General features: G+C 41.5%; 1 protein-coding gene across 5 annotated transcripts in view; it reads left to right on the top strand.

Moving 5' to 3' along the window:
• AFAP1 (actin filament associated protein 1) overlaps positions 1–13121 on the top strand; it is a 268334-nt gene that overhangs the window by 247997 nt on the left and 7216 nt on the right. For all 5 annotated transcript variants that reach the window (XM_082270842.1, XM_082270839.1, XM_082270841.1 and 2 more), the window contains 2 exons: positions 2763–2877; positions 5960–6124. In XM_082270842.1, coding sequence (XP_082126968.1) covers positions 2763–2877; positions 5960–6124 — 280 coding nt within the window. The remainder of the gene's footprint in view (positions 1–2762; positions 2878–5959; positions 6125–13121) is intronic.

The following is a 13121-nucleotide window of genomic DNA, read 5'->3' as shown; positions in this document are numbered from 1 at the left end:
TTCCTCCTTGCAAAACAGTTCGAGCTCAGTGAGGTTGGATGGAGAGCGTTTGTGAACAGCAGTTTTCAGTTCTTTCCACAGATTCTCGATTGGATTCAGGTCTGGACTTTGACTTGACCATTCTAACACCTGGATATGTTTATTTGTGAACCATTCCATTGTAGATTTTGCTTTATGTTTTGGATCATTGTCTTGTGGGAAGACAAATCTCCGTCCTAGTCTCAGGTCTTTTGCAGACTCCATCAGGTTTTCTTCCAGAATGGTGCTGTATTTGGCTCCATCCATCTTCCCATCCATTTTAACCATCTTCCCTGTCCCTGCTGAAGAAAAGCAGGCCCAAACTATGATGCTGCCACCACCATGTTTGACAGTGGGGATGGTGTTTAAGGGTGATGAGCTGTGTTGCTTTTACACCAAACATAACGTTTTGCATTGTTGCCAAATAGTTTAGATTTTGGTTTCATCTGACCAGAGCACCTTTTTCCACATGTTTGGTGTGTCTCCCAGGTGGCTTGTGGCAAACTTTAAACGACACTTTTTATGGATATCTTTAAGAAATGGCTTTCTTCTTGCCACTCTTCCATAAAGGCCAGATTTGTGCAGTATACGACTGATTGTTGTCCTATGGACAGAGTCTCCCACCTCAGCTGTAGATCTCTGCAGTTCATCCAGAGTGATCATGGGCCTCTTGGCTGCATCTCTGATCAGTTTTCTCCTTGTATGAGCTGAAAGTTTACAGGGACGGCCAGGTCTTCGTAGATTTGCAGTGGTCTGATACTCCCATTTCAATATTATCGCTTGCACAGTGCTCCTTGGGATGTTTAAAGCTTGGGAAATCTTTTTCTATCCAAATCCGGCTTTAAACTTCTCCACAACAGCATCTCGGACCTGCCTGGTGTGTTCCTTGTTCTTCATGATGCGCTCTGCGCTTTAAACTGACCTCTGAGACTATCACAGTGCAGGTGCATTTATACGGAGACTTGATTACACACAGGTGAATTCTATTTATCATCATTAGTCAATTAGGTCAACATTGGATCATTCAGAGATCCTCACTGAACTTCTGGAGAGAGTTTGCTGCACTGAAAGTAAAGGGGCTGAATAATTTTGCACGCCCAATTTTTCAGTTTTTTATTTGTTAAAGTTTGAAATATCCAATAAATTTAGTTCCACTTCATGATTGTGTCCCACTTGTTGTTGATTCTTCACAAAAAAATACAGTTTTATATCTTTGTTTGAAGCCTGAAATGTGGCAAAAGGTTAAAAAGTTCAAGGGGGCCAAATACTTTCGCAAGGCACTGTATATCCCCTTAAGCCGAATTTTCATATCTGATGGTTCAATCAAACATTTAATTTTGTCTCTGTCTTTCATTAATCATTTTTTTTTTCCCCGCACCTAAACAATCTTAATTTCTCTCTCGTTTTGTAGTATCCACAAAAAATACTTTTTACTCTAAAGAACAGTTACATTGCCCTTCAGATATTTTATTTAAAAAGTACTTAAACACTGGAAACTGTGACCAAAAAGAACAAAACAAGGGCAAAGAACTAGACCCCAATATTACCTGTAGGTTACTCGCAACTCATCTTTTACCATTACTGACTAGCTTGCCTTGTTCTGCACTGTGTATTTGTATGGGAATGGTCATCGTAGTAGAGGCAAGGATTTACCCTTATCAGAGCTGCCCATCTGAGGACTAGTAATCTGATAAATGGTGGGGAAATTATAAAAGCAGCTGGAGACGTTTGGAGATCACAGATCCACACAGTGACGCAGAAGTAGGGAGATCCTTGCACTGCAGTTCCTCTCGTACAGATTCCTCACCAGCAAGGAGAACAGTAGCAACATAATCACATCTCACTTTAAATTGTCTGTAAATAGCAGACAGAACTGTTGCTGCCTTAGATATAAGCACCTCCATCCCTGCATATGCATATCCATAAAAACAAAGGTTGCCTTAGATATCACACGGCAGATATACAGCTATGTATCTGTAGGGGCTGGAAGTGCACTGCTATTTTCAAAAGGGTACTTCTTATGCATGATTCAAATTTATTGCTCTTCCCTTTAAGATGATAAATGTTTACCTTTTGAGTTCAGGTCCACTTTAAAGTGAACCTGTTTTTCTCATGTCCTTCCCTCCTCCCCTGAGCAATAGTTTGTTTACTGCCCAGCCCCCTGCATATACATATTTCCCATCACTCCCATGCCAATCCCTTTGCTGCCTGGGAGTGAAGAGAAATACCTGCTGTTTCCAGAAGTAGTGTATCATGTGACTCACTCCTAATCCTGATCATATCGGAATGTCGCCAGCATTCAACATTACTAAAAGTTAGTTTTATTCAGCCATAGGACATAAATCCAAACACAAAGTTTCCAAGGTTCAGGAGGATCACTTTATCAAAGCCACAGTAACTCCCTTATTAGGTTGCTAACTGGCTAACTTTGATACTTTCTTAGGCCCTGACCTGGAACTAGCATTGAGCGTAGAAAGTCCTAGTGAGGTCAGAACTTCAGATCCACTTATACCAGGTCAGACAACTAACCCTTTCAGAAGCAGGGTTAAGCAATGACAGCCTTCATATTCGCTCACAACAGGTTTCTTTTAAATAATTTTCTGCTCCATGTCTACCTGTGTCAAAAAAGTAATTGCATACACCAGCCATTATTTTCTGTTCCAACAGCTGTAAATAAAATGCTTCCGCTTTAAGAAACAAATTAATTATATGATTGATTATTTAAATCTGCTTCTTCCATACAGCTAAAGAGCAAGAAACCGCCTGCGGCTGCCAATGGAATTCTATCAAAGTCCAGAATAACCAACAACCAGCAAAAGAAACCCAATCCAACCACTACTGTAAAACGTACAGCCTCCAGTAAGCAATTCTTTAAGCATTATCTCTCTGTTTACAAGTAGATTTTATCTTACAGCTTCTTTGGAGACTGACATACAAGGATAAACATGGGTTCTACTGGGGTAAAAAAAGCTGAGAAAGGTTTGTCGAATCCCACTTAGTCTATTCCATCTTCCATCCATTATACTTCAATTTTTGCCCCTTTTGCCCATTCCATCTTCTGCCTAATATCTCCATTTCAACTTTCTCCTTCTACAGACTTCCATTTTCAACCTACTGTGCTTCACTTCCCTACCATGTTTGTCTGCTCCTTTTTTTCAGTCATTATGCCTCATTCCTCACCCCCTCTTCCGTCACCACCTTCTCTCTCCTGTGCTCTATTTTACTATTTTACAACACTCCTCCCCATTATGATTTATCTCCCACCCCCTCTGCCAACATACTCTTTCACCAACTCCATTTCTACCCATTTTGCCCACTCCATCTTCCACCTGATTTGCCCATTCAGTCTTCCATCCAGTTTGCTCACTCCATATTGCTACTCCACTTCAAACCACCCTATCTAGTCAATTATTCTCCCACTCTTCACGCTTTGCCTTCACCCAGCATGCTTGCTCTGTATCCCTTCTATTCTGTCTGGTCTGTCAATTTCCCTATTTCATTTCCTACCTACCCTGTTCACCCCATCTTCTGCCCACTATTTCTTCTCCATCTTCTCTTGATTATGTCCATACAGCCTGTATTCTGTCTACCTTTGACACCAGAGAAGAGGAGGCTATTTACATCCAATTGCTTCTGTTTTGACCCCTTCATCATAGCAAATGAGGCAAGATTTGCTCTCATTTCCATGGCCACCATGGCAGGGTAAAGTGTTTCTAAATTCTTAGTTTCTCTTTCATTCATTGACGGACACAGCTCATTATCTTCTTGACCATTGGGTTATACTACCCCCTACATGAGTAGGACATTAGGCAGGAAAAAGCTTGACTACGCCTATAAGGCAGTCCCAGGGGGTATACTCCCACTCTCAGCTATAGGCACTCAGTTTTTTTTCTGCCTAGTCAGGAGTAAGGACCTAGTACCTTGCTGGGATCTCTGGTTCTGGCAATTTTTTACTTTTTAACAGGAACTATTTCCTATCTTTGTTATTTTGTTCCTGTGAGGGACGGTTATCACCATGAATGCTAGCCTGTCCAGGTGGGGAGGCGTCCTCGGCACAGATTGTGCTCAGGGGGTTAATGTACTAGAACTCAAAGCGATCAGACTTTGTCTGGATCATTGGGCAATTCGTCTTCAGGGGTATTCAGTGCAAATTCAATTGGACAATGCCATGGCCGTGGTCTATATCAATCACCAAGGGGGCACAAGAAGTGTCCTGGCGGCTCGGGAAGTAGCCAGAATTCTAAGGAGGGCAGACCGATTAGTTCCAGCCCTCTCTGCTGTACATATTTCAAGGAAGGTGCAGAGGTTTGTGGCACGGTCTCGGGATCCTCTGGCCGATGTCACAGATGCATTCTAGTGGCTCCAGACTGGCCTCGCCAGTCTTCGTACGCTGATCTGGTACGGCTTGTCGCCGATGCTCCTTGGAGACTCCCTCTCAGGGAAGGTCTGTTGACCTAAGGGCCAATCTTCCATCTTGATTTACAGTTGCTGGCTTTATCGGCTTGGCTGTTGAAGGCCAGGTGCTAAAGGATAGAGGTTTGTCTGAATTGGTGTTTCCTACACTGTTAAAGGCTAGAAAATCTACCTCTAGGAAGATCTACCATCGTACTTGGAAGATGCACATCGCGTGGTGTGGGTCTCTTGGGGTACCCCCTTTTCCTCCAACGAGGGGTTGAGCAGCGCCTGACTTTGGGTATCATTAAGGGCCAGGTTTCGGCCTTGGCGGTTTTCTTTCAACGTCCATTGGCCACACATTCCTTGGTGCATACCTTTATCCAGGGAGTTCGACACTTGGCTCCTCCAGTGCGGTCTTCATTGCCGCAGTGGGACCTCAATTTGGTTGTCTGTTCTCCAGAAACCTCCCTTCGAAAATATTCGGGAGATTCTCCTGCTTACGTTTTCCCAGAAGGTGGCCTTTTTGGTGGCTATTACTGCTGCGCACAGGGTGTCAGAGCTGGCGCGTTGTCTTGTCATTCACCTTACCTGGTGGTTCACAGAGATAAGGGGGTTCTTCGTCCCTGTCTGTCGTTCCTTCCAAATGTCGTCTCTGATTTCCATTTGAATGAAGACATTAGTGTTGCCTTTCCTATGTCCCAGGCCTAAACATCCTAAGGAAATAGCCTTGCATTCTCTGGATGTGGTTCGGGCAATCAGGGTGTACCTGGCTGCTACCGAGTGTTTTAGGAAGTCAGACTCACTAATTGTACTCACGAATGGACCTCAGAAAAGGTTGGTCGCTTATGCTGCAACCATTTCCAGATGAATCCGACAGACGGTGATTCAGGCTTATTTGATTAGGGGTCAGGTTCCTCCTTTCCCTGTTGAGGCACACTCTACTCGGGTACTTAGTACCTCCAGGGCCTTTTGTCATCAGGCGTCAATGCTGCAGATTTGTAAGGTGGCCATCTGGTCATCTGTGCACACTTTTACAAAGTTTTATAAGGTGGATGTGTTGGCATCTGCTTCTTTTGGCCACAAGGTTTTGCAGACTGCTATTTAGAGGACCTGGTCCTCTTTGAGGGTGTATTGTTTTTTTCAGGTGAGCTCCAGTTGTTTATGGTTGAGCTCCATGTTACCTGGTTGGCTACGGTTTAGCTTTGGGAATTATTCCTTGCTGTTCCCACCCCTCATGTTTGACACTGCTTTGGGACGTCCCAATGGTCAAGAAGATGAGGAGCTGTGTCCGTCAAACGAAAGAGAAAATGGGATTTTGACTTACCGTAAAATCCATTTCTCTGATGTTCATTGACGGACACAGCACCCGCCCCTCTTGGAGTTGGTATTCTTCTGACACTGCTTGTAACTAAACTAAAGTGCCTATAGCTGAGAGTGGGAGTATACCCCCTGGGACTGTGTGTGTGTTAACAGACTTGAATTTTGAATGATCATTAATCAGACTGAGCAAATTGCAAAACTCACAAGATATTTCTGTGCAATCTAGATGCTGAACAATATAAATATGGAAAGAATCGGGTGGAGGCAGATGCTAAAAGACTGCAGCTCAAAGAAGAGGAGCTATTGAAAAAGAAAGAGGCACTTCGAAACAGACTAGCCCAGCTCCGCAAAGAAAAACGAGACACGAGGGCGGCAATCAAAGCCAATGCAGGTGATTTTTGATGGCTATCCTTGCCAAACCTAAACTGGTTAAAAAAATTAAATCCTATTGCATGCCTTAATTATGGTTTCATTCATTATTTCCATGTATTTCCTAGTTATCCATCACAAAACTGAAGGTCTAAATGTACAGGGGACTTCATCTATTGTGAATGATAAGAGTATACTTTCCAAAAGTAAAAACTTTGAGTTTCAAATACAAATTGCATAACAATTCTGAGACTGTCCCTGAAACAAAACATCCCATGGTTGATTTTGCATAGGTACCCTTTTTGTGATCAACCATGACATTTTGGCTTTGTCAAGAATATGCTATAAGTATTAGTAATAAGTCTAGTAGTAATAAGCATAGAGGCTGTAGCATTTTTATCTACTGCAGTAATGGTATGTCATATTAGATATACAGATTCCATCCTACCTTACCTGTTCTGTTTTCATAGACCACAAAATTTGAGTTCTTCTCCACTTAGAGAAACCTTTCATATATAGTAATAATATACATATAGTAATATTTACCTAGTCAGAGGACTAGTTATTTGACTTTTCTTCTCCATCTTTTTCTCGTAATCAGTGTTCTCAAAACTGCAGACCCGTTTGCCTGCCTATATCCAGTTGGGGCACTATTACTCCAAGTGATACCAACAAGGAGGCACAATTACTCCCACTGCCACCAATCGTGGGCATTATTCCTTCCCCTGATACCAATGATGGGGAACAATTCCTCCCACTGACACCAGTGATGGGGTACCATTCCTCCCACTGACACAAAAGATAGGGCACTATTTCTTCCCCTGATACCAACAATGGCGCACTCTTCCACGAATACCAATGATGGGGCAGTGTTTATACCATTGATGCCAGGGAGTTTTCCACTTACACTGACAGACCGCCCATCCCCAGGTTTTAAAACAGTAAACTAGTACTCTGTTTAGAAAGTTTGGAGACCCCTGCTCTAAATTGTCATTAATGTTCCATATGGTGTCGTCATCAAACAAGGCCAACTAGCACCTTTAAAACAAATGAGTATAACCTTGCCATTTTCAAGTACATATAAATTTATAACAGAATCATAAAAGTTGGTATATAAGCACTGTCTATATCTAGTCATAACCTCAGGATGGAGTGTACTGGTCTGCGTATGGTGGTAATATTGTCTTTCTATATGGGCCTTGTGCTGTGTATTAAGTGTGTGATGGAAGAGCTGTCTGTATTTCACCCCAAAAACCAATCTGCTTCTTCGTGGTGGGAGTTCAAAGACGTGACACTACTCCAAGTCCCAAACTTCTTGGGACCTTTACCACTCTGGCTGCCAGTTAGAAAAGAGTTTATCCAGCTCAGCAAGATCAAAGTAACAGACCGCACGCCATGAAAGTCATCCCATTAAACTGTGTCGCAGTTGGCTGCTTTGATTAAATCTAATAGGATGACTCTCCTTCAGATGGAGTGTGGTCTTTATTCTTCTTCTTGGTGCTAGGCAAATGAAACGGAATAGAGGGATAATTTTTTTTTTTTTAGACTCTTCATTTGTGGGGTTTAATAAAAATTTCTAAGATACAACCATTGGTGGTATGGGGTTAGGTGCACTTTTTTCCATGTCAAATTTTAAATAATGCTTGTTATGCGCCCAGTATATGTGAAATACAGCTTTTACATTTTTTTTATTCTTTAGGTCATTAGTCTACATTTAACCTGTTCTACATTAGACCTGCTCTAAATATGATCAAATAAACAAAAAAGCAGTGCTACAAAGTATGAGTAGTGCATATGATCCCAACAAATAACTGTAATTAAAGTGCAATTAATAAATAAAGACATAAGTCCTCAAAATATAAAGTGCAAAGGTGCAACTAATAGTGCATATATCAGTCCATGTATTGAAAAATTCATTACATCATCCATTAAAAAATGTGTCTATAGTCCATTAATGAAATAACAAAGTCCCATCACAGAACATCCAAAGTGTATGGTTCTCCAAGGGATATCCTATGTGCAAGAAAGGGGAAGATGAACTCCACCACCAGATAGTGCCAGAACAATTGGGTGATAGATCATAATGGCCAGACACGCATGTGGTAAAACTCCAAGGTCAACTTCCACTGGGGGAGACAATTGGCACTCAGCAGTCAATGGTAGTATGGTACTGAAAGATAAGAACATACACCTTCATTGTAAAGTCCATTTTAAAAGCTTTTACCTTGATTGTAAAATTCTTAGTGCTTCAATTGACAAGCAATCCAATAAAGCAGGAAAAGGGCAGCAGGCTGATGGTTCACATGGAAAGAACACCACCAGAAATCGTCAGGTTGTGCATGATGACGCCGCAATTGACTATATACACATTTTTTAATTGTTGATGTAATACATTTTTCTATATATGGACTTATACACTCACCGGCCACTTTATTTGGCACACCTGTTCAATTGCTTGGTAACACAAATTGCTAATCAGCCAATCGCATGACAGCAACTTAGCATCCAGGCATCTACACGTGATGAAGATGACTTGAAGATCAAACCGAGCATCAGAAGGAAGAAAGGGGATTTAAGCGACTTTGAACATGGCATGGTTGTTGGTGCCAGACAGCTGGTCTGAGTATTTCAAAAACTGCTGATCTACTGGGATTTCCACACACAGCCATCTCTCGATTTACAGAGAATGGTCCGAAAGAGAGAAAATATCCAGTGAGCGGCGGTTGTGTGGAGGAAAATGCCTTGAAGAGGTCAGAGGAGAATGGGCAGACTGGTTCGAGATGATAGAAAGGCAACAGGAACTCAAATAACCACTTGTTACAACCAAGGTATGCAGAATACCATCTCTCAATGCACAACACATCGAACCATGAAGCAGATGGGCTACCGAAGCAGAAGAGCACAACGGGTGCCACTCTTGTCAGCTAAGAACAGGAAACTGAAACAATTCGCACAGGTCCACTAAAATTGGACAATAGAAGATTGGAAAGACGTTGCCTGGTCTGATGTTTTCGATTTCAGCGGCGACAATCAGATGGTAAAGTCAGAATTGTAGCATAAACAACATGAAAGCATGGATCCGTCCTGCCTTGTATCAATGGTTCAGGCTGGTGGTGATGTAATGGTGTGGGGGATATTTTTTTGGCATATTTTGGGCACCTTAGTACTAATTGAGCATCGTTTAAACCCCACGGCCTACCTGAGTATTGTTGCTGACCATGTCCATCTCTTTATGACTACAGTGTACCCATCTTCTGATGGCTCCTTCCAGCAGGATAATGCCCCATGTCACAAAGCTCAAATCATCTCACCACTGGTTTCTTAAACAGGACAATGAGTTCACTGTACTCCAATGGCCTCCACACTCACCAGATCTCATTTCAAAAGAACCCCTTTGGGATGTGGTGGAATGGGAGATTCGCTTCATGTATGTGCATCCAACAAATCTGCAGCAACTGTGTGATGCTGTCATGTCAATATGGACCAAAACTTCTGAGGAATGTTTCCAACACCTTGTTAAATCTATGCCATGAACACTTAAGGTAGTTCTGAAGGCAAAAGGGGGTCCAACCCGGTATTAGCAAGGTGTACCTAATAAAGTGGCTGGTGAGTGTATATGCACTATTAGTTGGACCTTTGTACTTTTTATTTTGTTGATTTATATTTTTATTTATTGATTGATTGCACATTATTACCAGTTATTTGTTGGGATCCAATCCACTCATGCTTTGTAGTGCTGCTTTTTTGTTTGTTTACACTACTGTTCAAAAAAGGGGAATTGGAATTGTGGGACTTTAACGGTACTCAAACTATAATAGAGATCAAGAGATAGTCCTCAAGTATTTATAAAAAATGGTATCTTTATTTCTGGTACAATCACAATAAAACATTGCTTTTCACATTTAATCCAAATAAATTCATGTAACCAAGTAACCGTTTATTGTTTTAATGCATCAATTTCCGACCGGTTTCGCCAAACAGCTTCCTCAGGTAAATGAAGAAATATGTTACAAAAATATGAAAATAAATTTCATGTGCATAACATAATTAAGTGTAATTTAACAATAGTCCATGATGAATCAATGCAAGGAAATAAGAGAAATAGGAGGCCCATACCTGAAGCATGGAGTCTCCAATGAACTGTGAAGCAAGCAGTAAAATAAACTGTGGGCTTAATTTCACATGCACAGCACGTCCAGGCAGCAAATCCGCCATGCCCAATGGGTCCCCCGCAGAGGGGGTGTTGGGCCCAATTATATGGATAAAAGTAGCCAAGGGGCACCAATAAAGCACATATGCATAGATTGATAAGTATTCATAGATTTGTAGCGTAGATTTGTAGCGACCATTTAAAGGTTGATGTTATATATATATATATATATATATATATATATATATATATATAATATGAAAGACTAAAAAATTAATTCTTCCAATACTCACATATGCAAAAAAGTTGCCTCATATACCTGGCGCGCCAAAAAGTTTCAACTGCTATGGGCTTGTAGATTTATAGAGAGATTTTGGCTTCAAAAGCTCAATCATAAAGGAAATTGCATGAAGGGCCTAAATCAGGAATATTAACTTAGGGTGTAGGCAATAATCATGATTGGTAGACTAAACAAGCCAAACTTTCTTTTAAAAGGCAGCAAGAAATAGTCTGTAAAAAATAAATAAAAAGTAGCTTTTGAGTCCAAGAAAGTAGTTTCATTCATAGACTAAAGCACACAGCCACTGAGCATAGAATTACCTTGTAAAGCAGAAAGACACACACCGGCGCGCAGGGAGTGTATGAGTACACTGAAGAAATGCCTGTCTGAGCTCCATACATATACCCCCTCCACCCTGCCCACATTGTGTGCATCAGAGCGGGGAGCGGACATATGCTTGAAAGCCGCGCACGCGCACCGCAGATCCCTGTCACTGCCGATGGGTGGTTAAACTTTACCCAGCTGACGCAGCACTCAGACCGGGATGGGAGGGGCGGCACAACATACGGCATCACAGCTGATGCTCAATGAGATAGATTAGTAGCTGCATGTTGAAACAGGGAAAAAGGTGCATGTGCGCAGGCCAAACAGAGAGGGCGACATCCCCATCGACCCCAATCTAGAGAGAAAACAAGCCATTTATCTCACAGAGAGAGGGGTGTGGAAGCGCCCCGGGTGTCCATACGGGGGACCCTAAAAAAGAGGGGAGGGCGGGGATCAAATCAGCCGCATCGACAGCCGTGCACAGAAGTATGGCCCCTAAATAAGTGTATATTGATCGATACAGAGCGGAGTATGTAGAAATGGGGAGAAAAAAATCATTGCATTAATGCAGCAATGGTAAATACACTAAAAAAGATAATGAACAAAGAAAATAAATATGGCATCAACAGTACATACCTAATGTTGATTATTACAAAAGGAAGTTACATAGTGCATTCAAAAAGAAAAGAAAGAGTAAGTTACAAAAAATGTAATAACTTAAATGTGGATATAGCAATCTGTTAAATACTGTTGAAGTTTGCACATTTTTTATGATAGCACTTAAAGGTACACATATTTACTTATTTGTTAATCACAGTGCTTGAAGGTATATCCTACCCAGGCGAGAGCAAGGTGAATATGGAAAAAAAAGGCTTCAGAATTGAATAATATAGAATGGAATAGGCTAGAAAATCAGACCCCCAGACTATTTCATGTTTTCCATGAAAACTCACACTTTTATTCATCAAATGAGTTGAAAAATGAATAGAAAATACAGTCAAGACATTGACGAGGTTAGAAATTATGATTTTTATTTGAAATCATACTTTTGACCTTCAAACTTTGCTTTCATCAAATAATTCTCTATTTGCAGCAATTACAGCCTTGCAGACCTTTGGCATTCTAGCTGTCAATTTGTTGAGGTAATCTGAAGAAATTTCACCCCATGCTTCCTGAAGCACCTCCCACAAGTTGGGTTGGCTTGATGGGCACTTCTTACGTACCATACAGTAAAGTTGCTCCCACAACAGCTCAATAGGGTTGAGATTTGGTGACTGCGCTGGCCACTCCATTACAGACAGAATACCAGCTGCCTGCTTTTTCCCTAAATAGTTCTTGCATAGTTTGGAGGTGTGCTTTGGGTCATTGTCCTGTTATAGGAGGAAATAGGCTCCAATCAAGCGCTGCCCACAGGGTATGGCATGGCGTTGCAAAATAGAGCAATAGCCTTCCTTATTCAAAATCCCTTTTGCCTTGTACAAATCTCCCACTTTACCAGCACCAAAGCAGCTCCAGGCCATCACATTATCTCCCCTTGCTTGACAGATGGCGTCAGGCACTCCTCCAGCATCTGTTTACTTGTTTTGCATCTCACAAATGTTCTGTGTGATCCAGACACCTCAAACTTAAATTCGTCTGTCCATAAAACTTTTTTCCAATCTTTCTCTGTCCAATGTCTGTGTTCTTTTGCCCATCCTAATCTTTTCCTTTTATTGGCCAGTCTCAGATATGGCTTTTTCTTTGCCAATCTGCATAGAAGGCCAGCATCCCGGAGTTGCCTCTTCACTGTGGATGTTGAGACTGGCATTTTGCGGGTACCATTTAATGAAGTTGCCAGTTGAGGACCTGTAAGGCATCTATTTCTTAAACTAGAGACTCTAATGTACTTGTCCTCTTGCTTAGTTGTGCATCAGGGCCTCCCATGTCTTTCTATTCTGGTTAGAGCCAGTTTGTGCTGTTCTCTGAAGGGAGTAGTACACACCTTTGTAGGAAATGTTCAGTGTCTTGGCAATTTCTCGCATGGAATAGCCTTCATTTCTCAGAACAAGAATAGACTGTCGCCTTTCAGAAGAAAGTTTTCTTTTTCTGGCCATTTTGAGAGTATAATTGAACCCACAAATGCTGATACTCCAGATACTCAACTAGCTCAAAGGAAGGCCAGCTTTATAGGCTCTCTAATCAGCACAACAGTTTTCAGCTGTGCTAACATAATTGCACAAGGGTTTTGTAATCATCAATTAGCCTTTTAACACGATTAGCTAACAC

The sequence above is a fragment of the Pelophylax lessonae genome (assembly GCF_965119305.1).
Source record: "Pelophylax lessonae genome assembly, chromosome: 1".
Classification (NCBI taxonomy): domain Eukaryota; kingdom Metazoa; phylum Chordata; class Amphibia; order Anura; family Ranidae; genus Pelophylax; species Pelophylax lessonae.
Note: the sequence above shows the minus strand (reverse complement) of the source record. Positions and strands in the feature narration are given on the sequence as shown.